The 24,434-nt window shown below is 37.9% G+C and overlaps 2 protein-coding genes across 2 annotated transcripts; both read left to right on the forward strand.

The window, feature by feature from the left end:
* Positions 1–4,788: 4,788 nt before the first annotated feature.
* On the forward strand, positions 4,789–8,339 carry LOC147848280 (uncharacterized). The gene is made up of 3 exons (XM_087338530.1): positions 4,789–4,878; positions 5,679–6,395; positions 7,775–8,339. The coding sequence occupies exons 2-3, from the start codon at positions 5,741–5,743 to the stop codon at positions 7,855–7,857; spliced, it is 738 nt and encodes a 245-aa protein (XP_087194656.1). The 5' UTR covers positions 4,789–4,878; positions 5,679–5,740; the 3' UTR covers positions 7,858–8,339.
* Positions 8,340–17,667: 9,328 nt separating this feature from the next.
* LOC147848281 (uncharacterized) lies at positions 17,668–24,182 on the forward strand. The gene is made up of 8 exons (XM_087338529.1): positions 17,668–17,803; positions 18,224–18,326; positions 19,748–19,852; positions 19,930–20,015; positions 22,425–22,663; positions 22,895–23,084; positions 23,324–23,504; positions 23,678–24,182. Exons 1-8 carry the CDS (start codon positions 17,748–17,750, stop codon positions 23,984–23,986), a joined length of 1,269 nt encoding a protein of 422 aa, XP_087194655.1. The 5' UTR covers positions 17,668–17,747; the 3' UTR covers positions 23,987–24,182.
* Positions 24,183–24,434: the final 252 nt, after the last annotated feature.

Raw genomic sequence — 24,434 nt, forward strand, 5'->3', positions numbered from 1 at the left:
CTAGGGGTTGATTCGGGCTTGCCCATGCACCTCTCCTTTTCAGCAAACACGTTCGAATACTCATGCCTTGTTTGTGTAAGTTCCTTGTGTGTCCGTGTGTAAGCCCTCCTCGCGTGCATTTGTTCGTTTTAAGACTAGGGGTTGATTCGGGCTTGCCCATGCACCTCTTCTTTTCACGAAACACGTTCGAATACTTGTGCCTTGTTTGTGTAAGCCTTGCTTGTGTTGTGCGTGTGAGCCCTATTTCCTTCCCGTCCATAACCTCGGCGGGTTCCGCCTCACGATCCGCACATAGTGACGGATTTTCACGATAGCGGCTTGCCAAAATTCAATGGCGGAAAGGGCTATGTTTGTGAAGCCTGCCAATTAGGGATGAATCATTGACTTCCATTCCCAAATGAAAGAAATTGAAGATGAAACAATCTCGATTTAATCCATTTGGATGTATGGGGACTAGCACAGAACGTGAGCATCGGTGGAAGTCATTACTTTGTTACCTTAATCGATGACTTCACTCAGCATACCTGGGCATGCCTAATTGAGAAGAAAAGTGAAGTCTTCTCTTGCTTCTTGATGGTGAAGAGCCTTGTCGAACGGGAGATAGGCCAAAAAATCAAGTGCCTCAGGACCGATGGCGGAAAAGAGTACTTTTCTTACTAGTTCTCTAGCTAGCTACAGAAGGAGGGAATTCGACACGAATTCTCTTACAAATACACACCACAACAGAATGGCTTGGCCGAAAGGAAGAATCAGACGACCGAAGAAGCGGCGAGGGTGATGCTTGAAGAGAAGCATTGGCCAAAGTTTTACCAAGCCGAAGCCGTCAGGCCGGTGATATACCTGCAAAATTAGAATTCTGCAAATGGAGGAGTGTCACCACGCGAGCTGTACTTCGGGATGAAGCCGAACTTGGCACACTTGAGGGTTTTCGGTAGCATTGCATATGTGCATGTGCCGAAGGAGGAGCGGAGGAAGCTACACACGAAAGCCGAGAAATGCATTCTTGTCGACTACTCGGATGAGCAAAAGGGTTATAAGTGTTATAACCCCTGATCGAAGGTGTTAGAGTTTACATCTAACGTAAGCATATGATAAGGATAAAATATAGATAAACATAAGAAAGGAGAGAGAGAAAGAAGGGTGCCCATCCACCCGACCACCCCCAAGCGAAGGGATCGAGACGGACTCGAGCCTCGATTGGCGTCCCATACCACCGTCGTGGCGTCGAGTCATACCTATTATTGGAGCGCTCGCTACAAGAGTTGACCCACCACAACATCAGAGTCTCTACATAGCCAAAAGATCATGAAATGAGCTAGGCCACATATTTATAGTGATACCTAAAGCCCCCAGGCAAGTTCACACTTGGCTTAATGGGTTGTCTCAATCCCCAGGATTAAAAGTAATTCTCCCCTTCTTTACACTCTCATTTAACCCTCACACTTATCCACGTGTATAGAATACTACGGTAAATTCTCACCACGAGATATTATATGGTCATGCTTGTACATACTCCCCCCCCTCTTTAAAACATTGCACTCTTGCAAGGGAAAGTTAGGGAAGTTAGTTCTAAGAGTATTTTCGCCTTCCCATGTGGCATCTTTGATAGATTTATCCATTCAATTTTAAATTCTCATATTATTTTTGTACACAGTTTTTTTGTTTTAACAATGAGAATTCTTTCTGGTACATGTGGTTTAGAAGATAATTCTTCAAAAGTAACCAGAGTTTCTTCAAAAGTTCTTTTAGACGACTTACATGAAAAACTAGATGAATTTCAATGTCATCGGGAAGAGTGAGATGATAGGTTGATGAACCAATGCATTTGAGGACTTCAAAAGGTCCACAAAACCGTGGGGCTAACTTAGCGCACTTACCCATAGACAATGTCTTAGAATTGTGAGGTTGTGCTCGCTACAAGAGTTAACCCACCACAAAAACAGAGTCTCGACGTAGTCAATAGATGATGATATGAGGGTAACTAGGCCTCATATTTATAGCGATACCCAAGGCCCCAAGGCAAGTTCACACTTGGCCTAATGGGTTGTCTCAATCCCGAGGATGAAAAGCAATCCTCCCCTTCTTTACACTCTCATTTAACCCTCACACTTATCCACGTGTATAGAATACTATGGTAAATTCTCACCACGGGATATTATATGGTCATGCCCGTAACAGAAGGACATCCGAGTAAGCTGAGAGTTCGTTTTCACCGAGTCGGCTTCGTGGTACTTGCCTCAATCTCCAATCCCCATCCACTCCATTCAGAATTCTGAGGAAGAAGCCAGTGAGGCCGAGATCTGCCATTCAAACCATTGCTTCCATGTGACTTAGCTCACATGCATTGCGATGTGAGACAGGACATTGGGGCACAAGTGATGAGAGTGGTCAACTATACACACTTTGCCCTAAACAGGTTCGAGAGTCTCAATATCACACTTTGATACACTGGTCTACCTTTTATCATATTTGACCATGCTTTCTGCATACTTCGACCAAGCCCAATCCTTGCACAAATTTTTCTAACAACCACAATGTGCACTCTTGAATGCAACATTCATTGGTAAAGTTCTTGAACATCGAGGTCGCTACTCACTTTCACACGTATCACGTGAAATGTAATATTTTTGGTCTTACAGGTCATATTTGACCTCTGAAAATGATAACAGAATCTATCTATCTATCTATCTATCTCAAATAATGGCTTTCATTACGAAAGAAAAAATCACCACCATGACTAAATTACTAGAAAGTATAGAACCATTCGAGGGATCTAAATACTATTATGACTCCAAAATCAATGCCACCCTACACACCGATTCAAATGGCGAATATGATGATATGTGACCTTGTAGAGTTCTCTCTCTTCATTGTTGAGATTTCGTGACTCTCTAGCACTGTCAACTGCCACAAAAGAAGTCCTTTTAACTTTATAACATATTTTCTCACCCCAACTTGCAAATCAAAAGTGAAGGCATTCCGCATATTCCGATTGAACCATAGCCCCCAATACCTCAAGAATTGGAAAATAAATTGGAAATGAGGCATCGTTTCAATATTCTCCATATGTGCAAAAACCCAATTGAAGAAAGATAGGCTTACTCCAGTTAGAGACATCTACACTAAATTGATACATATGGGCATGAAAGAAATCTATGCCTACTATGTCCAATTCCACCGAACAAATGAAATATATTCAATCGAGAGTGCACATTATGGATTGTGAGAGAAATTCGTACAAGGATTTTGCTTGGTCAAAATGTGTGGAAAGGATCGTCGAATATGATCAAAGGCCCTCTGTCTCTGTCTCTATATCTCTCTCACACACGCACGCACGCACACACACATGCACACACACACACACAAACAAACAAACAAAATGTGCACTTTTAATTGCACCATCGATTTGTAAAATTCTTTTAATCACTTATTAGCTCCATATACATTGCATGAAACCTTTCCCATTTTCAATTTTACCATTCATTAGTAAAATTGTCGAACTTAGGGCGTCACTTATCAACACCGCATGCATTGTATCAAAGTGTTTCTTTGGCTCCATAAGTCATATTTCAACTTGTATGAGCAATAATAATTTCTCTATTCATTACTACTTGTGAGATCCCAAAAATGAACTTACTGTTAAAATTTTATCGAAAAGAATTTAAAAAGACTGACATTATTTATCCAAAATTGTGGATGCCAAACATCTTTCAAAAGAAGATGCCACCAAAAAGTAGATCCATGCTATGCACTTTAAAGAGAATATATGTCATTGAACAGTAGCTCAAGGACAACCCTATCAAAGCAAGCCTATAAAAGTTGTAAAAGTAAAGAGAAAGGGGTGGGGGAGGTAAAGGAGCATCCTATCTTAGAATGATGATCAAATACAAATATGGTTTATTATGTTGCTATTAATATACAAACAGGGAAAGTTCTTGTAAATGTTCAAACAAGACATAATTTTGACTAGCATTGTTATTTTACTTCTCATGACCTAAATTCTGCGTCCATAATTTGTATAATAAGGAATATACTACCATACCCCTCCCTTGTATTTCCTAGACACTATGTTGCTCTCATAAGGCATAAAATAAGGAAAACACTACAATGACAATTCTTTTTTCTAGTGACTGATTTAATCGAAATATTATTTTCTCATCTCTCACACGAATTCTTTTGAGCTCCCTCCTTTACGTAAAATTGTACCTCTCTATGCGCTTAGAAGGTATATGGCCTAGTTGGTTATCAAATTCTACTTCTTTTCATTCATATAGGATTTTAATAATTGCAAGAAAGGAATAATGTCGAATTTCTTGATAGGACTTGTAAAGCACATGAAAATGTCTACGAGAGACAATGAAGCTATCTTCAACACACGTTACGGTGATTGAAGTCTACGAGATATAGCGTGCTCTCCTTATTTTTGTGAAATTTCATCCATAAAGGAGATGTGCAAGGTGTGTGTGTGTGAATGTACATGTAGTCTGACAAACTCTATGTATAGCCCAACAACATTAACCTACAAATAGACATATATGGAATCAAGTTTGAGGGATTTGTTTCGTGGTAAAAATCAAGGTTGATAGGAATACAAACTTTGGCTCAATGTGACAAGTAAACAAGAGGATTATAGTTTTGAAATAGACAAGCTCATTGATTAATGCAATTATGACATATGAAAAAAGACCTCTACGAAAAGGCATATGGGTATAAATATACTCAACTACGCAGACTATAAAAACATGGTGGATATATTTATATAAAAGGTATAATTTTATAAACCATTGCGTTCATAGAGACATATAGAGAGAGAAAAGGTAAAGAACGCAAAGATAAAGCAGAAGATGGAACCAACATGGTGCAACATGGGAGGTTGATGTAAGTATATTGATCCTTCTAGTATTGGTTCTATATTTTGTTATCAATGTATGGGCAATGCTTTCAATCTTGAAGTGGTAAAAAATCTCAATCTTTGCATAGTAGCATAATGACATCAAAGTCGAGATCTTCACACACAAGCATAGTAGTACATGAGTCTATCTTGTTTGTTTGGATGAGGCAATTGTTGTTGGAGGTAGCAATCCTTCTTGTAAATGACATCATGATTAATATGTCTTAGAAACAACGAGATTTGTGTACATGAATCGATTTCTAATTCTAAGCCTCGGATGTCATATTCTTCTCTATCTCTCTGAAAGTATTGTATTTATAACACTCAATGGCACGCACCAACATATGAGTTAATAAGATGTCTATTTCTTTTGGTCTTGATGAATACACCTTTAAAGATGGCAACACAATTCTTAATCTTCTTCTTCTCGCATTGCATTTGAGTAAAAAGAAAAAAGAAGAAGAAGGTAGTGTATTTTTATATAGGGGGGCGACACTAACAAGAAGCATGATGTGGCCTCGATGAATAATGGTTAAGTGCCATCTTCGTTAGGTGTAAGTTTGCTCCCTCGTTTGCCTTGCTCTTGAGCCTCCTCGGTATACAAGTGTGTGGAGATCATTTTTTTCTAAGTAAAAGAAGAGACCCCAAGAGGGAGGAGGACAATATAACCCAAGCATCATCATCATCATCTCTCTATCTCTCTCTCTCTCTCTCTCTCTCTCTCTCTCACACACACACACACAAACACAAACACATATTAGTTCATTCATTGCCATGGATATTCAAGGCACCACAACACAATCTAAGACATTCCATGCGAAGAAGAAGACGAAGAAGATCTCGAGGTCGATGGCCGCGACCACGAGATATGTCACGATGATAATGATAATGATGATGATGATGATGATGAACATGAGAGCAGTGGGGGGCACCGATGTCCCGGGGGACGGTTTCACACACGAGGCGGTGATGGCCGAGGCCACCTCGTCTTCTTCTTCGGCCGGGACCGGGACCGGGACCGGGACAGTGGGGCCATTGGTGGTGGTAGTGGCGGTGATCATGGTGCTTGGCGTGGTGGCGGCCATCGTGGGGCGATCCTGCATCGGCCGCCACTGGAGCGGCGTCTCAGACTACGACTTCGAAGGATGGATCGAGAAGCGCTGCGCGAGCTGTATCGATGGCGACGTCGAGGCCCCCAAACCCCCACCCCCACCCCCTGCAGCAGCAGAAGCCGAGAAACCGCCTGAAACCGCCGCCAAACCTGCGGCGGACGGAGGAGCCGCCAAGCCGGCGGAGGAAGCCGGCTCGGCGAAACCGGCCGCCGCCGGAGACGCCGCGAAACCGGCTGCAGAAGGCGAGGCTGCGAAACCGGCAGCAGAAGGAGAGGCTGCGAAGCCGGCAGCAGAAGCCAAACCGGCGGCAGAGGAAGGAGCCAAACCGGCGGCGCCAGATCCAGCTCCTCCTCCGCCTCCACCGCCTCCTCCGCCGCCGCCTCTCGACGACCGTAAGTCCGCCTCCTCCAATCAATTATGTATTATTCATCAATTTACATTATAAAATAAATACTCCCATTATGTACATATGTATATATAATTTCCCACATATGTATGCATGTACATTTACCGTACTTCCCACACACATTCAATAATAATAATAATAATAATAATAATAATACTTCGTTTAGCTTAGTTATAGCTCATAGGGCATCTCTCCTCATGGTCCGCTTGTTCGTTTTGATCGCGCCAATCTCATGGTCTCGGTGTCTTGCATACCATACATTTATGTCCACAACAAGTTTTTTGGTAGATCCCCAAGCCGATATGGCCAAAAAGCCCATGACATTGATTCCGCCTTTGGCACGAGTTAATCATGTAGACCAACAATCGATACCCCCCCCCCCCCCCCCCTAGATGTGCTTCTTTGGAAAAAACTCGTGATAATCAACACAATAGAGAAATGGGCAATTTTTGTTTTTCGAGGAACTAGGGAAGGCCCAATCTAAGACATGGGAACACTTGTCAAGGGTTGAAGCTGGACAGTCTAGAGAGTCTAGCTCCTTCCGTATTGTTATTTAGTAGCTCCCTAAATCCTAGGTACCTCAGGTTTTGCATGCGAAAGCTCCTTGAATTCTAGTTTTTCTTGAGATTGGCTTGTCAAAGCTCATCGTGATGTCGGAAACTATTGACAACACACATGAGAGAAATGGGATCACAACGTAAGATGCAATTTTGTTGTCACAAAGGCACATAGCACATATATTGTGTATGTTACATTTCTGTCGTCGGGTGTGAGCATGTCCACATGCACATTCATTTCAATCCACTATGTGTAACATAAAATTAAGGCCTATTCTACTGTGTATATGTCAATCCCATGTTCTCCTATCCACATAAGTAGTCATTTTGTAAATGCTGCGTTGTTGAGGTTATTTTTCAACTTTTACTCAACCTATAGCTCCAATTATTACTGTTTTCCCTTACCTACTAGGAACAAAAAGACATTCCCAAGAGCTAAGAGTTCTCCATCGTATATGCATCACATTGTGGGTATCATTGTTTGGTTTTCATTTTTCAACATGGTAGCTCACACACAATAGAAGATATGGTGAATCATCAATAGCGCACGTATTGAAGTTGTCTTATGCATTACCATCCAATCCTTGATCTGTTTTATTCTTCACATATGCAATAATGTTATTGACATCATCCACAGATCATTGCATAAAAAAAGTAAGTAGATGTAGAAATTCAATTCCACCTTCTTTCCCTTTTTTTGTTTTGCTAATTGATAGAATCATAAATGAAATTGAATGGTCATAAGTGAATGAAAGGTCATTTGTGTCAAATATAAGGAATTGATGATTTTGGGTTGGTGAACTTGTAGATCCATATAGAGCAATGCAATTTTATCCAGCATATAGCTACAGTTGCAGATGCCACATTTGTGCCAGGGAAGGCATCTTTTAGACTTTAATGTGGATCATATACGGATTTTCAATGGCTACTTATATATTTGTGGCCCAAATGTCAACCCTTTACAATGTATCGATGATGAAGTCATGTATATTTGTTCCCATACATCTATATTTTGCTTGTATTTTCATAGAGCCCATGACGAATGGATGTAATGTATTTATTTTGTCCTCGTGAGGATTATTATCTTATTCACTTTAACATCAATCATCCAATGTGTTTCCAGCTTGTTTACAATATTCTCTCATAAGAATAAAGCTCTTTTTAAATGGAATTTTCAAGATCCCATATCTCACTTCCTACATACTTTTCAAAATCTTTATTGGGCCCTCTGACCTAAAACTAATACTCTTTTGATAAATTTTCCTATTCATGGAAGTTGGCTCTCATCTAGATAGTAGACAACAACGGCAAATCATGTAATATGTAACAATCCCTTGATGTTTTCCACATAAATCTATTTGAGGATTTAGCAACGGAACAAATAACTTGATAAAGGCTCCTTTCGGAATAGAATATTGTTTTGAAAGGAAATGGTCCAATGGATATTCTTTTCTTATGCATTATAAAGCATCGTGGTTTAATAACTTAGGGTGAAATGTTTCATGTCACACGAAAAGCAATAACATGACGGAACCATAAAAAAAAATCAACTTCACTTCATCGCAAACATTAACACATCAAAAGTGTAAGCATATTGTGTGATGCGTAGATGCATAAAAAGTTGAATGGCTCAGGAATATGTGAACCATGCAAGCGTTACTAACCATTTTGTACTAAAATATTGTAATGTATTTTCAAATGTGAGAGGCAATATGTCCTAATGTGCAAAGCGAACAAAACCAGTTCAAAACAAGAAAAAGTGAATACCCTTCACTACAACTATATATTGTTCTGAAATTGAATATGAAATGGGGTTAAGTTCGGTTTCATGTAGCTCTAGAATGTGCATGATATGGATGGATGTATATCATGTCAAGAACATAAAAATTTGGTTTGAATTCGACGCACTAACATGTTTTTTTTTCCAAAAAAAATCCTGTTAGTTATAAAATTTTATAGATGAGAGTGTTATATATAAATCCTTGTAGGGACGTGATAGTTCCATCCTATGTGGATGCCCACTAACTCAAGAAAGGGAGAGGCTGACCATTGTTGAATGAAGGCTAGTCATTGTCTTTCAATTCCATCGGAGCCGCCTTTGAGGCCATCATATTGGCTCTTTAGAGTGGCTACAACTTCACTCCATATCTCGTGCATTAACATCACTGGATGCGTTGTTTGGTTGGAGAAGACTCATCTACACCGTTGTTTCCATAGAGTCCAAAGAGTTATTGGGATGACCAATTCCAACACAACGTGAGATTCGGCAGTAATAGGAGTTAATAATTGTTATGTACTAATGTTAATGTCGATGATCTAAAGGTATGTTTTTAGTTGAGAAGTTTTGGTGTTATGCATGATCTCAAGTAAAACTATGAGGAGTTTTTATGTTTTAAGGCCTTTATTTTACCAATTTGAAGAGTTCATTGAAAAATGAAGAGTTTTGATGTTGTAACTATACTATACTATGTTGGATTCTTGATGTCTTTATTTTCTTACTACGTTATGCTTCGTTAGTCAAATATGAACTATCAGGCACCCATTAATGAAACTATGGACCATTGCATAATTAAGCTAATCCTTTTGATGTACAAAACTAACCCATAAAATTCCTAGATGACATCTTACTCATATATGTTTTCTGATGTGGCTTCTAATATCTTTGCCAATTTGTTTTGTATGACACTGCATCATAAACTTAAAACCAACCAACTTAGAATTAATGGCAAGGATGTGTAAGGACATATTACTTTTGTAATTAGAAACTATGTGTTTTGGCTTGGTCATTAGGTGATAGATTACTTGATGCGGAATTTCAAAATCCTTTGCATATTTTGGAGATAGTTGAGACGAACATGCATAGATTCATCACTACATAAAAGCTACTAAAATTTGAGAAAACAAATGTTCTACAAATCATGGGGAAATCAATGGGAGGAGCTTCAATGGTAGTTGCATAGAAAAACTAACCTATTGTCACAACAACGCATGTGGAAACGTTAATTTGATTGATTGATTCCGCACATGTTGAGGTTGTTTTCTTGATCCTCATTCTTGGTATTTTTTATGTGTATTATATGGTCATGTTTATTTTTCTCAAATGAAGTAAAGGCCAAGGGCATGCGTTAACCAAGAAGTTCTTGATAAACTATAGTCAATAATTAGTACTACTTGAAACTTGTTGCTTTTGAGGGTCTTTGGGCAAATAATGCAAAGTCTCATAGAAAGTTTCTAACCATATTAGTTCATTAACAAATCCATTGAAAATCATGTAGATGATCGGTTAGCAAAACAACCTATTCTCTTAGCAAAGTTGTTTGAACTCTTTTCTAAGAGCAAAATGAGAAATACATTCATTGGACATTATTAGTTGGAAAAATACAAGCGAGAAATATTATCAAAGAATATAATGTACATTGCTTGAATAACTTGTAATTAATCATGATAATGTATATAATATTGATGATAAGAGTTATAGTTCATTAGAAAAACAAGTTCAACATGGCTAAAAAAGAAAATTGTATGGGGAAAACATCAAAACATTGTAATAAAAGCATTAAAAATGCTTTAATTACAATGTTTTGATGCTTTAATGCTTTAATAGTAGTTTGTAATAAAACATCAAATATTCCATGAGGAATTGATCTAAATATAATTGAAGTAAGTCGTGTTCAAAAAGATTCTTCACGATGTATTGCCATTGGACTATCGTGTTATGGGCATAACCATAACTTATTTCGTGGTAGTTTGTATTGTGGTTTTCTATACATGAGGATCAAGAATGTAAAGAAGGGAGGATTACTTTAAATCCTAGGGATTGAGACATCCCTTAAGGGCCCAAGTGCGAACTTTTCTAGGAACCTTGGGTCTAGCTATGAATATGAGGTGTATCTAGAAAGTCGTCAACAAAAGAACTTTAGTATTTCCTTTCCGTTAATCTCTAATTTTTGTTTTTATTCAATTGTTTCTTCTCTCATGATTACACAAGTTTCAATCGTTATGTTAGAGTATAAAAAATCATGTTGTCGTGGTCATATTTTAAACATATATATCATAGATGCATTATGTATGCGTATGAGGTTCATGTGTCCATTGCATAAATGATATATGGTTTTACATTATTCAAAATTCATACGATACATGATTGATGTGCGATGTGTGTTTCGTATGGCTATGAGGTCAATACCGCAATTGCATATTGCATAAACTAATTTGGGTGTCGTGTGTATAGAGGCGGCCAAAGGCCTCAATAACATATTTCAATTACATTGTCATTGGTTTATGTCTTCGTTTAGGATTCTTTTATGTATACAAATGTAATCACATGTATTGCCATGTGATCGTATACATGTTGTATATATGTAATATCATTTGAGGAATTAGTACATGATATTTGTATGTCATTGTCCTATTTGGGGCGTAGGATCATGGGGGCCGTCTTCACATTTTCATGGGGAAGGCATGGTCACCATCTGTCTTTAACAACATTTTTGTTATCATTGTTGGTCATCCCGATTGTGTCATATATAAAAACTAAATAAGAATGTCCATGATGATTTGTGTGCAAGATGCATTAGATGTGGTCACACATCTATTCCTCATCCATTTGAGGGGGTAAGGGCTTGACCCACTTCACACAAGTTGCCCTTATGAGACTCACATCTAATATCCCACACTTGTTACTTGATTACATGACCGCTACAAGACCATCACTAAAAGGCCTTCTTTATGAAGTAACCATGTGACAGGCCACACGGGACAAACTTCATATATGTTTTACACAAATAAGTGAGCTATTTGGTAATAACTTTGTTCTCAAGTTTACAAGTTCAATTCTGGCCAAAACAAAACAACATTATTAACACATATGACTATAAAACATGTTTAGACTTTAGTTCAAAATGCAGTTCGAGGTCCCTGGTGGGAAACAAAGAGATGAAACTATATAGGTGAGCAAACCATATTTACTATGAGTGAGCTATTTGGTTAGCTCGAGTGTTTTAGTAACTTTGTTCTCAAGTTTACAAGTTCAAATCTGACCAAAACCAAACAACATTATTAACACATATGACTATAAAACATGTGTAGACTTCCAGTCTAAATGCACTTTGGGGTCCTTGGTGGGAAATAAAGAGTTGAAACCATATTGGTGGGCCAATGGGGCTGAGCCTTGAGGAGTTGAATCTGTGAGAAACTCAATACACAGATTAAGAAAAAAACATTAATTTGTCACCCTCCATTGTTTTTGAAACACCTTTGTGTTACCACATTTTACATAATCATGATTCTTATCTCATATGTCTAGATATATTGATTATTGATTGTTGAGGATATGTTTACATTACGACATTATGCTATTACAATTTTTGACTTTGTCCTATTTTTTTTGTCAAACATCATATTAATGGCTCATAACAACCACCTAATGACATCCTCCCAAGCAAGAGGGATTTAAGGAACTATTCTTAGGGTAATGCCAATTAAGTCATATATTTACAAATACAAAATTTCCTAAATTCCACCTTGAATGAGATTTTCGAACTTCGGCAATCTCATGGCATTCTTAAAGCCCATGCCATTAGCATGTATCAAGACACTAATAGACCAAATGAACGTCAATGTGAACTACCTTTATTGTAAAGCCATTTATGAGAAGCAAAAGGAGAGAAATGAAAAAGCAATTTGCAAGTGGCTTGGTCGATACAAGTCTCATTTTGAGCTCTATCCCAAGTATAGTACGAAGATCCCACAAAGATTGCCTACTTTGGTCGAGAACTAGGGGAAAAGGCCATTTCTTGGTGGCATGGGCTTCACACTATTGAAAATTTGCCAACTACTTGAACACATTATGTCACGGTTTTCCATGATAAATTTATACAACCTCCATCTTGCAGTGAGATAAGCACAAGCGACACTCACGACCCTTTCTAACCAAATTTTCTCCTTAATTCAGGATTATATTCACCATCCTAGAACCTTGATTCAAAAATTTGGTCTTGAAGGGGACAATTGGTTAACTGTTTGTTTTGTCAATGGCATTCTAAATTTAGACTATCATTGGATAAACAATAAGAATCCAAAATCCATCGAAGAGGTTGTTGCCCGACCTTCCAAGAGAAAGAGATTGAAGGTGTATGTAAAGCTTGCCAATTCAGCAAACAACATCGGCACCCATTTCCAAAAGAACGAAACGTGAGCAAAGGCGTCCTAGATTTGATCCACTTAGACATGTGGGAACCAGCACAAACGATAACATTCGAAGGATGCCGATACTATGTCACCTTTATTGACGACTTCTCCAAGCACACATGAATCGTTCACTTCTCCAGGAACACATGGATCTTTCCTATGATGCAAAAGAGTGAAGTGTTTACACACTTCCAAAAATTCAAAAAATGGAGTCGAAAAGGAAATAGGTTGTCACGTTAGATGCCTTCGGTCAAACGGAGGAAAAGAGTACTTCTCTGATGAATTTTCAGCTTATCTCCGGAAAGAAGGAATTCGGCGAGAGTTTACGTGCTGACACACACCGCAACATAATGGAGTGGCCGGACGCAAGAATCGGCACATCCTCGAAGTAGCAAGGGCCATGCTGAGCGAGAAGCATATGCCCAAGTCACATTGGGTCGAAGCAACAAATATTGCCGTCTACCTCATGAACTAGTGCACAACATCCAGAGTGCATGATGTAACCCCTCACAAGAAGTACTATGGAAAGATGTCGGATCTATCCCATGTAAGGATATTCGGCTCAATTGCATATGTGCACATCCTGACAAAACGCGGGAAAAGCTAGATCCCAAGTAGGAGAAGTGTATCCTCGTAGGGTACTCATTGGAGCAAATGGGGTACAAATTCTTCAACCCCTCTACTTGAAAGGTTCGTGTGAGTCGGGATGTAGTCTTTGACGAATCAACGTCATGGTACGAAATTGAGCCAACTCCTCCCGAACCATCTACGAACGACCTTGACTACATGGAAGACGATGATAACTAAGGTTAATATCCAAAGAGAGTCCAATCACATCAAGCTAAGTGGACCTCAAGAGCCTTCAAGCGAGCAAAGCATGTCACGGCCAAGTCCGAAATCGGACAAAGGAAAGGCAAAAATGCCAAAATTTCAAGATTATCAATCCGACGACAATGAACCGACTGACTCACTCGATAGTGAGTTTGGTGCCTTTGATGTGCCTATCATGAGGACACCTAGAGTGAAGAAAGCCATTTCCATGACAAACGAAAAACACTGACCCTCCACTCAAGAAAAGAATTCGGTTAACCAATTTGACTACAACAACTATATGGTATATCACTATGCCTTTATGATGAAGGTGGCAACAGATAATGAACTAAAGAACTTTGCCGAAGCTGCTGAAGATCCGCAATGGGTTGAAGTGATGAACAAAGAGATGCAAGCTCTTAGTAAGAACGAGACATGGGATCTCGTCCCTCACTCACCTCACAAGAAGACAATCGGTTGCAGATGGATATTCAAGGTGAAGTATAATGTCGATGGCTCTGTCAATCGATATAAAGCCCGACTCATAACAAAAGGCTACGTACAAACACACGGTGGCAACTATGAAGAGACCCTTTGCCCCAATGGCAAAGATGACAACTGTGTGGATCGTGAAAGCGCTTGCAGCAGCAAAAGGGTGGCACCTCCATCAGATGGACGTCAAGAACGCGTTTCTTCAAGGTGAATTAGAGGAGAAGGTGTACAACCACCCAACGTCGAATCCAACTACCATCCAAAAGCAATCTGCTGACTAAAGAAGCCACTCTACAGCCTTAAGCAAGCACCACGTGCTTGGCATTTGAAGATAACACAATATCTTCATCGAATCGGCTTTAGAATGTCAAAATCTGACAACTCTCTCTACATAAGAAACAATTCTAGAAGCCTAGTTTTCATCATCCTATATGTGGATGATCTAGTCATTGGAGGTGAGCATCTAGTCGACATCAACAAGGTCAAGACCCTCCTCTTTGGAAAATTCAAGATGATGGACATGAAAGAGCTCCATTACTTCCTTGACATCGAGGTAATTGGAACTCCATCCAGCCAGCATTATGATCTCCCAACGACACTACATCCTCAACTTATTATATAAGTTCGGGATGACTGAGTGTAAGTCTATGGCAACCCCTCTCAATCGAAACCTAAAGCTAGTTGCCGACTCCAGCATAGGAAAGTGTGAGCCAACTTAGTATCGACAACTGATTGGAAGCCTCATCTATCTCACAATCACTCGACCCAAACTTAGCTATCCGATCGCCCCCCTTAGCCAATTCATGCAAACTCCACGAGATATTCATTTAGATTGTGCTAAGCGAGTGTTATGATACGTAAGTGGAACGATGGACGACGGAATTCTCTATAAGTCATCCACGCCAATTTGACTCAAAGGATATATGGATGCCGATTGGGCAGGCAACATAATCGACTGATGATCGACCTCACGATTCTTCTTCTCTCTCGGAAGTGGAGTCATCTCTTGGAGTAGCAAGAAGCAGCTAATCGTCGCACTTTTGAGCACAGAGGCCGAATACGGGGGTGAAGTTGTGGCTGCATGTGAAACCATTTGGCTGAAGAGAATATTGAAGGAGATGGGTCTTCCCATCAAGGATCCAATTCCCCTTTACTGCGACAACATGAGCAGTATTCATCAGGCTCGGAACCCGGTGTTCCACACGTGCACGAAGAGCATATCAACTTGCATTATCACTTCATTCAAGAGCGCGTTTAGGCTGGAGATGTCGACCTTCAACACATCAACATGAATCTTCAGACAACCGACATCTTCACCAAAGACCTAGGAGTCGACAAGCTTCAACAATTCATGTCAGACCTTAGACTGACGTTCCCTAACTTGCCAAGCTTGAGGGGGAGTACAAGAGAGAACCAGATACCAGCTGAATAGGACATCAATTGAGATGGACACCATAGGAAGGCCGAAAGCTGAAAGTCGACCAAAGTTGAACTTGAGGGGGCGTGTTGAGAATCAATCTCAACCTACTCTAGTGTGTGAACACATCTTTTGAGAATCTATGAGCACTCAACGGTCAAAGGTCACCACTACTTTCTACACATTAACTATGTGTCATAGAATCATATTCTATGACAACTAACTAATGAGTTCTATATTCCCCATAACTAACGAGTTTCCACATTCCCCAAGGTTCTAGAGAGAGAGTGAGCGTATTAATGAGAGAATGTAGAGAGAGGGCGACCTTATATAAATCACCCTCCTCCTACTTTGTAATGTGTCGGTTAATCTCCTTTGTAATATTCATATTGTTCTCCACTTCCTAATACATACATATTCTTGAGTATTTCATTTTTCCTATCTATATATCTTGTGTTTCGCTCCTCTCCTCTCCTCTTCACACACACACACACCCCTCTAATCTATTCCGCTGCATAGAATCACTCTCGATTCTTTACATTAATAAAGAGGGGATATTCATTGGTGAAGTTAGTCATTGAAAATTAGGAATTTAAGTTAATGATTACTTGAAGAATGAAATATGACGATGTTGTAGTTTTATGCTAAAAGTTTTGAAGAATCAATTTTTTTCTAAAGTTTCAAGATAATGTTTTCTGTGCATAGTTCTTGATATTTTCATGTTTTGGAGGTAAGCAAGGATGAACAAAGTGAATTTGGATGAGATGTGTGTATTTTCATGTTTATTGAGCTCATGAAACATAAACAAACATCAACTTATATAAGGTTGGCCACAGATGTCCCTAACTGTGGTTGATTGATGATTGTGGCGGTGTAGGGAATGCACTTGATTGATAACCATAAGCACCCAAGAATGGACATGTGAAGTCCATTATCAATGTTCTCATGGTTGGAGAAGGATGATGTGTCATGATTGTAGTAAATCACTAAAATTCAAGTAATCTATGTGTAATCAAGAGAGGAAATCATTAAAACTCCAATTGTTGAAGTGTTATTATGTGACTAAAAGTTCAATTCATGTAAATTATGAAGGTATTGAGTGTGTTCTAAGCATTGATACAAATATTGTCGAGTTAATGAGTGTAACCCTCAAAGAAAAGCCAACGATTCATTTTAGATGCTAAGGTTAATTCTCTATCGACTCACGCATACAAGAGCTACACGGTTCTGTCATGTTGTAATCCTCAAAGAAAAGCCAACTATATTCAAATGCTGAGATTAATTCTCCATTGACGTAGGCCTACGAGAAAAACGCCGTCCAATTCGGAGGCTTTTATAGTTGTCGAAGACAAGGATTCGGGTCTAACATTGAAATAAGAACCAGTGATTGAAAAAGATTGGAAATAAGTAGCCACGAACGGCAACGATTCTTGACAAAATATGAATTAGTGATTGAAAATAAAACCCTGCAGCGGAAGGGGAGAGGAAATCTGCTCCTTGCTCTTGATGTGGTCTCGTTATAATTCTCCGGACATCGCAAATGTCCAGGTTGTCTCTGGGATTGGCCAAAGCCCATCCATCACATTGAAGATAAACAAACAGTAGGGCCATTTGTTGGGCGAATCAAATATAAGACCCGAAGGCTTTGGGCATTAATACATATTTTGTTAGGAGTCTATATCCATTTTTTCTTTTAATCTTCTTCTTCTTCTGAAGAAGAATGATGATGATCTAGAGAAAGAACAGAGCACCGGGATCCGAAAACCTCCTTAACATTATAACGACGGTCGAAAGAACAGAGCGACTGGATCCTAGCCTTGTCAACTAATCAGTAATCAAAGGAGTAAATGATCAGGATTGAGAACAGTCAGCAATGGGGAACAATCTGCATAGTCGATCTTCAACTCCCGAGTTCTTGCAGGCTTCTAGGTCATATATATGTATACACATCACACACATATATATTAATACGTAACTGTATACCTAAATATTTACACATAAATCAATAAATGTGTATATACGTACACGTATCTATGTGTGTGTGTGTGTTTATAGCTGTATGTGTACATGTATGTATAAGTATGTAGATGTGTATATGCATATATGAATTCATATGAGTGTTATATATGGGGTATGTGTATTTGTATGTGTATGTATATGGGTATGTGCATGTGTATATGTACATACATGCATCCATCCATCCATCCATCCATACATACATACATCCATACAAACATACATACATACCCACATACATACATATATTCATTCTTCTATATGTGTGTATATAAAGAGATATGTAATATCTTTCTTCTGTGTGTATTTTATGATGTGTTTTTTGTTTTCCAGGAGGTTTTCTGAGTCTGAGATCCAAGACCTGAGGGCTCTGTTCGTGTCTCTAGGGTCTCAGTCAAGAAGTGATGGAGAGTTTATCAGTGCATCTGTTTTTCAGGTTGTTTCTTTTATATGTTTCATATATATCATAATGTGTAGGAATTCCATTGATACGTATCCAAATTGTATGCATAATATATGCATATATCTATATTTGTGTGTATGTAGATACTCATTGCTAGAGATATGGATGGAGTGTGAAGAGATAGACAGATGGAGGCTTGGATAGATTAATATATAAATAGATAAATGATTGATTGATTGAAGGATTGATGGAGACACTGATGGATAAATAGATATACGAACAGATATATGGTTTCATAAATTGATAGACAGATATATGAATAGAATGATCGTTTTTAATTAATATCTTGAGGTGAAGAATGAGTTCATGACGTATGAGACAGAGGGAAACATTTACATGTACCATAATTGAATGAGAGAGGTTGTCTAGTGAGCAAAAACACCTACAGACTTATGCGTCTCATGTGTACTATTTATATTGACCATAACTACTAATTCTGATTATTTCCTTACGTGTAAAAACAAATTCTTAAAAGAAATAGTAGAATAAAACTAAATTAAGACTGTACTCACTTCACTTCCTTGTGTATCATTCACTGGAAACAAGGTAACATGAATGATGATTCAGAAACGCCATTTTGATGAACAAAGATCAATCCTCATCTGATTGCATATAATTTAAATCATAGCAAAATATCAACATGGGCATACGAAGATGACAATTTTGAGAGAAGTCTTAAGTAAATTCAAATAATAAACGCCACAACGAAGAAGTTAATTTGTGAATCTCTCCGAATAAATTATAAGCACTTAGAAAAGGAAATTGGTAGCATAGGAAACATGTTTCAAACTGCTTTGGAAATGGCAATACTGTTAACTTAAAATGTTTCTGAACTACATGGGACTTTTTAGCATGTATTTTCTTCTTTGTATTTGCATTTACCACACTTGGTAAACTCCTTTATGACATACCAAAACTCCATAAAAAATGGGTTTTAAGTTTTGTGCAACTTCAACCAATTCTTCACACTTGAGAGATGGAAGTGGAAATGAAATTATTTCATAATGTAAAAACCCCATGTATCCAACGGTATACACATTTAGAAGGCGGGATGGTTAAGCTGATATATTGCAAACTCTAAAACTGGAAACCTTAAGCCAACATTCGAAACCTGGTCTATGATTTTTCTCATTATCTTTTGTTATTAGTTGTTAATCATAAATAGATTTGCTGAAGTATAAATCATGTAGCAAATTGCTTTTCAAGGTTTATCCATTTATTTATGTATATTTGATTGGCAAAGGCTTTTTACCTCAAAAGGAATTTGTCTGTATTTCTCTTTGACATGTTGTACTTGCTTTTTTAAGCTTAAACTCAATGCCTTGTTTGTTGACTGTTCATATGTTTGCAATTTCAGTTAGGGCTCTCTCATTTTTTGATGTGTTTGTACATAGGCTTATTATGGAATACATGGATCACTTGGATCTAGGCTTTTTGACTTGGTATCTGGTTCCAGAAAAGATGGAAAACTTTATTATGAAGACCTAGTTACTGCAAAGGTTAGTGGTAGATCTTATAAATATTCTTCTTTAGGAAGCATGTAATTAAAACCATTAAAATGGTCTTGAACATTCAGGCAATCTATGAGAAGGGTTCTCCAGATGAAGTGGAAAACTTTATATATCAATTTGTGGATTTACTAGGTGATGGCTTAGTGCAAAGGTGTGTAGAAAATTCTTTTCTTATAAGTATTGTTTAGCAATTTAACCATTTAGAAATATATTCTTGCAACTTCATCTAATTTGTATTTTATTTGTTACATCAAAGTGGCTTCATTAACATCAAGAAAATAGTTGGAATGTTTCTACTCAAGATCAAACAAAATAAAATAAAAAGGTCAGAGTTGTGGAGGTATGGATGTATATGCAAGGAGGAACTGTATTAACATAAAAGAAATACATTTTGAATGTGGCCATTGAAAACCACTGGGGATGCTGTATTAAAACCACAAAAGCAGTGCCTAATAGGTAACTTTTGAGACAATCTTTAGCTGCTTGTATCCATATCTGATTGGGATTTCTTCCCCTTGAATTTCTTTTCATGATTCAATAATGCCTGTTGAAGAGTGCACCAATGTTAACATTCTCACTTTTCGATATAGCCAATTATCATCCCCAAGTAGTCAACTCATCCCCACGTGTACTCTTAGAGTGCACATTTGGTGATAGCACCCCAAGTTGAGTAGCTATTGTGCAACACGATCGTATGGGTTGATGAGATGTCAATGTAGGAAACTGTAGATGAGTCGAGCAGAATGTATTCTGAAAATAGGGAAGTAGTGTAATGGAATTGGCAAGTCAAGTCGACTAGAAGAATATTCTCTGTTGGCAGGTTAAGATGTACTTAGTCTTGAAGAATGTGTCATTGACTCTAAGATAAGTACTATCTAACACTAGCTTGTGTCTAGGTCATAGTAAATGACAATTTGGTTTACTGAAAAGGAATATCCAGAGTCCAGACTACGATCAACTAACTTTCACATTTAATGTGATAATAAGACCAAACACAATATAAATGTCCACCTTCTTTCTCTTACACTCCGATGTTGTGACCATTATCTGTGTCAACTAACTCTATAGTCAACCAATTCAGATCCCATATAAGCTCTAAGGTGTAAGCGCATGGGAAGATTACCACTGTGAGCTGCTCTCATACGTAAGGGAAAATTTGTATTTATACATCTCTATGAGTGCAATTGTATATGTCTATCTAATCGATTCTCAATATTTCTAATCCTCACTAGATATTTCGAATATGATAGGGTGATGATCTCACTGCATTGTTCTAAAGTCAAACACTAGTTAGTTTTCGGAAGTGCGTACTCTCAACTCTAAGGTGTAAGCGCATGGGAAGATTACCACTGTGAGCTGCTCTCATACGTAAGGGAAAATTTGTATTTATACATCTCTATGAGTGCAACTGTATATGTCTATCTAATCGATTCTCAATATTTCTAATCCTCACTAGATATTTCGAATATGATAGTGTGATGATCTCACTGCATTGTTCTAAAGTCAAACACTAGTTAGTTTTCGGAAGTGAGTACTCTCAACTCTAAGGTGTAAGTGCATGGGAAGATTACCACTGTGAGCTGCTCTCATATGTAAGGGAAAATTTGTATTTATACATCTCTATGAGTGCAACTGTATATGTCTATCTAATCAATTCTCCATATTTCTAATCCTCACTAGATATTTCGAATATGATAGTGTGATGATCTCACTGCATTGTTCTAAAGTCAAACACTAGTTAGTTTTCGGAAGTGCTTACTCTCAACGATGATTGACAAGACAAAATAGGGCTTTTATGAAGGCCCTGAGGGAAGAAGATTGGAATTATAGGTGTTCGTACCATTACAACATTTTTTTGAGTTCTCTAGGACCTCCGAAATTGTTTATGGCTGTGTCTTCATGCTTACATGGTGTGATATGCAATGATTATGTTCCTCAGAAGAGAAATTTAATTTTGTGTCTACGGGATTTGTTGTGTTAGTTTGGTTATAAATCACAAATGGCCAATCCTCTTCATTATTTTTAAGGGAAGGTTGGGGTTCAATTATGTCACCGAGGAGGATCCATGGCTATGCTGTGAGATAACATTTTTCATCCAGGGACCAATTTATTACCTTACAGAGATGACAAAACCTCAATAATAATAGGTTCTTGTTTTTAATGGGCATACTACACCGCTTTCACATATAAAATATAAGGCACATATGCCATAGCTCTCTATTCACTTAGCTAAGAGGAATGTGAACTAATTTTTTAGCTATCCAAGGAGATGTTAGGATTACCTCTCACAAGCTTGCAATCATAATGGTGACATTTTTGGTATAACCAATGTTGCTGGTTCTAATAAATGAAGACGGACACTTGTACCTGCATTTATTGTATCCATGTGATGTCAGCGTGCTAAAACTGATTAAGGCACAAAAGATGTGTTATTCTTATTCAGAGGTGATATTGTCCTTCAGTCAGCTTGAGAATTTTAGCGAGTGTGTCATTAAAGCATGAGGCCCTTCAAAATCTGGTTAAAACTCTCCCTCTGATAAACATCATGTATAAATTTCAGGACTGAAGCTGAATCAGTGGTTCTTTCGATTCTACAAACAGTGATGGGGCCCGGTGAGGCTGTTCCTGGTGCAAGCTTGCCAGACAATATTATACAAGCTTTTGTTAACACAGCACCTTTTTCTATTAGAAATGACGGGGATGAGGAGTGCATGTCCACTGAAGATTTTCACACATGGTGCTTACTTGTACCCTCCATCAAAAAGTTCCTCTCCAGCCTTATGGCTCAACCCTCTCCTGGTAAGCTGTTTTTCTTCATAATTTTCTGTATTTGGAAAACATTTTCTTTTCTCTTTTACTTTAAGAAGAGAATGCCTTCTTTCGTGTAATAAAAGAATATTTTTTTCTCGGGAAGGTGAACTTTTTATTCACTCTAGCAAAGGTGATGTGTTCTCTTTTCTTTTCTTTAGGGATGGCTTCTTTTTTTGTGTTGTTTTTAACAGCTCTACGTCTTTTATGACTAATTTGCAGAGCAGAATGTGCTGGGTCGTCTAGTTCCTAAACTATCAAAGGTTCCGGAAAATATAAAGCTAGTTTTGAGGAAAGAGTTTGCATGGCACATCTCAGGGGCTCTTCAACAACAGGACACAGAAGAGTGGATCCTTCTTTACCACAGTTCTCTCCATGGATTGAGTTTCAACACATTTCTCACTCAATTATCGTATGTTACGCAATAATCACATAAGCCAAACTTATCTCTCTCTCTCTCTGATATATATATATATATATATAATCTTTTTAGTGTCTATACTCGTCCCTGTAATGGGAATACGAGATATATGTATGTATGTAAGTGGCCATGCAATGGGTGTGTGAGAAACTTGTGGGATCTTATGTGTGTTTGTGATTATGGAAATATGCATGCATATGCTTATTGTTGGTCTTTAAGTGTGGAAACAGCTTTGTAGGATCAAGCATTCTCCTAATAAAGGATGAGGAGGGATGTATATTTGGTGGCTTTGCAAGTAACTCGTGGGATCGCCATCCTGATTTCTTTGGAGATCTCAAGTCCTTTTTGTTTAGCCTTCAGCCCCGGACAGCCATTTATCGAGCTTCCGGTAGTAATAATAATGTACAATGGGTAAGTGAAAATGATTAGTCAAATTTTTCATTAAATTATCTAAATTTCTATTTCATTGAACTAACATAATGCTGAGTCTCATTTTCTTCATTAGAGGTTGTAATGTATATTTTTTCACTAGATAAGATAGTCTAATTGTTTTTATAGTAATGGTAGTTTCATCTCTTCTATAGTGTGCATCCAATTATACGTCACAAAGCATACCAAATGGCCTTGGTTTTGGAGGACAAAAAAACCACTTTGGTATATTCATTCCAGCGACCTTCGATAAAGGGTACACATACCCATCTGTGACATTCAATAACCCACTTCTTTCGAAAAAGTCAGAGTTCAGTATTGATGTTATAGAATGTTGGGGAATAGTCTCAGAAAGCGATAGTGATTGTAAGAAAACTAGCACCCATGGAGGAACGATACTTCAACGCTTTAAAGAAGATCGAAACATGCTTAATATGGTGGGCATTGCAAATGCAAGCGATTAGATTTTTTATTTGACCACTATCTTGTTACGAATTTTTGTTGAAAGAAATTCCTTTGTGAATAAATAAATAGACTTTAATGAGTTTTTTTATTAAAGTATAATGATCATGCAAAATAGAATCATACTAAGATATCATCCTGATTGCAATGTGTGGATTCTCATGGTAATGATTCAAACTTTTTCAACTTTTGTACAAATGATTGTCATTCCAATTTATTCTATATAAATAAAACTGCCCAATTATATAGAGGGAGGGAGATGGGAGAATATTTAAAATATTAAGAACTACATATCTATCATAATCTGATTGTAACCATTACCATTGTTCCAACCCTAACTACATATCAGTCAGAATTTGATTTTGACAATCAACGTAGATATGATATATGTGATTCTAACGCTAACTATATATCAACCAGAATATGATTTTGACCATCAATGCATATATG

Source organism: Azolla caroliniana, unplaced genomic scaffold (genome assembly GCF_043228905.1).
Source record: "Azolla caroliniana isolate FFs.n. ecotype wild unplaced genomic scaffold, voAzoCaro1.0.p SCAF_420, whole genome shotgun sequence".
Taxonomy (NCBI): domain Eukaryota; kingdom Viridiplantae; phylum Streptophyta; class Polypodiopsida; order Salviniales; family Salviniaceae; genus Azolla; species Azolla caroliniana.

Bases quoted from the DNA above. Each gene is read 5' to 3' on its own strand.
- LOC147848280 (XM_087338530.1), top strand. From the start codon at position 5,741: ATGGCCGCGACCACGAGATATGTCACGATGATAATGATAATGATGATG. The intron at 6,396-7,774 runs GTAAGTCCGCCT...GTGAACTTGTAG, and splicing joins GCCGCCGCCTCTCGACGACC to ATCCATATAGAGCAATGCAA.
- LOC147848281 (XM_087338529.1), top strand. From the start codon at position 17,748: ATGGGGAACAATCTGCATAGTCGATCTTCAACTCCCGAGTTCTTGCAG. The intron at 18,327-19,747 runs GTTGTTTCTTTT...GTTTGTACATAG, and splicing joins TCAGTGCATCTGTTTTTCAG to GCTTATTATGGAATACATGG. The intron at 19,853-19,929 runs GTTAGTGGTAGA...TTGAACATTCAG, and splicing joins AAGACCTAGTTACTGCAAAG to GCAATCTATGAGAAGGGTTC.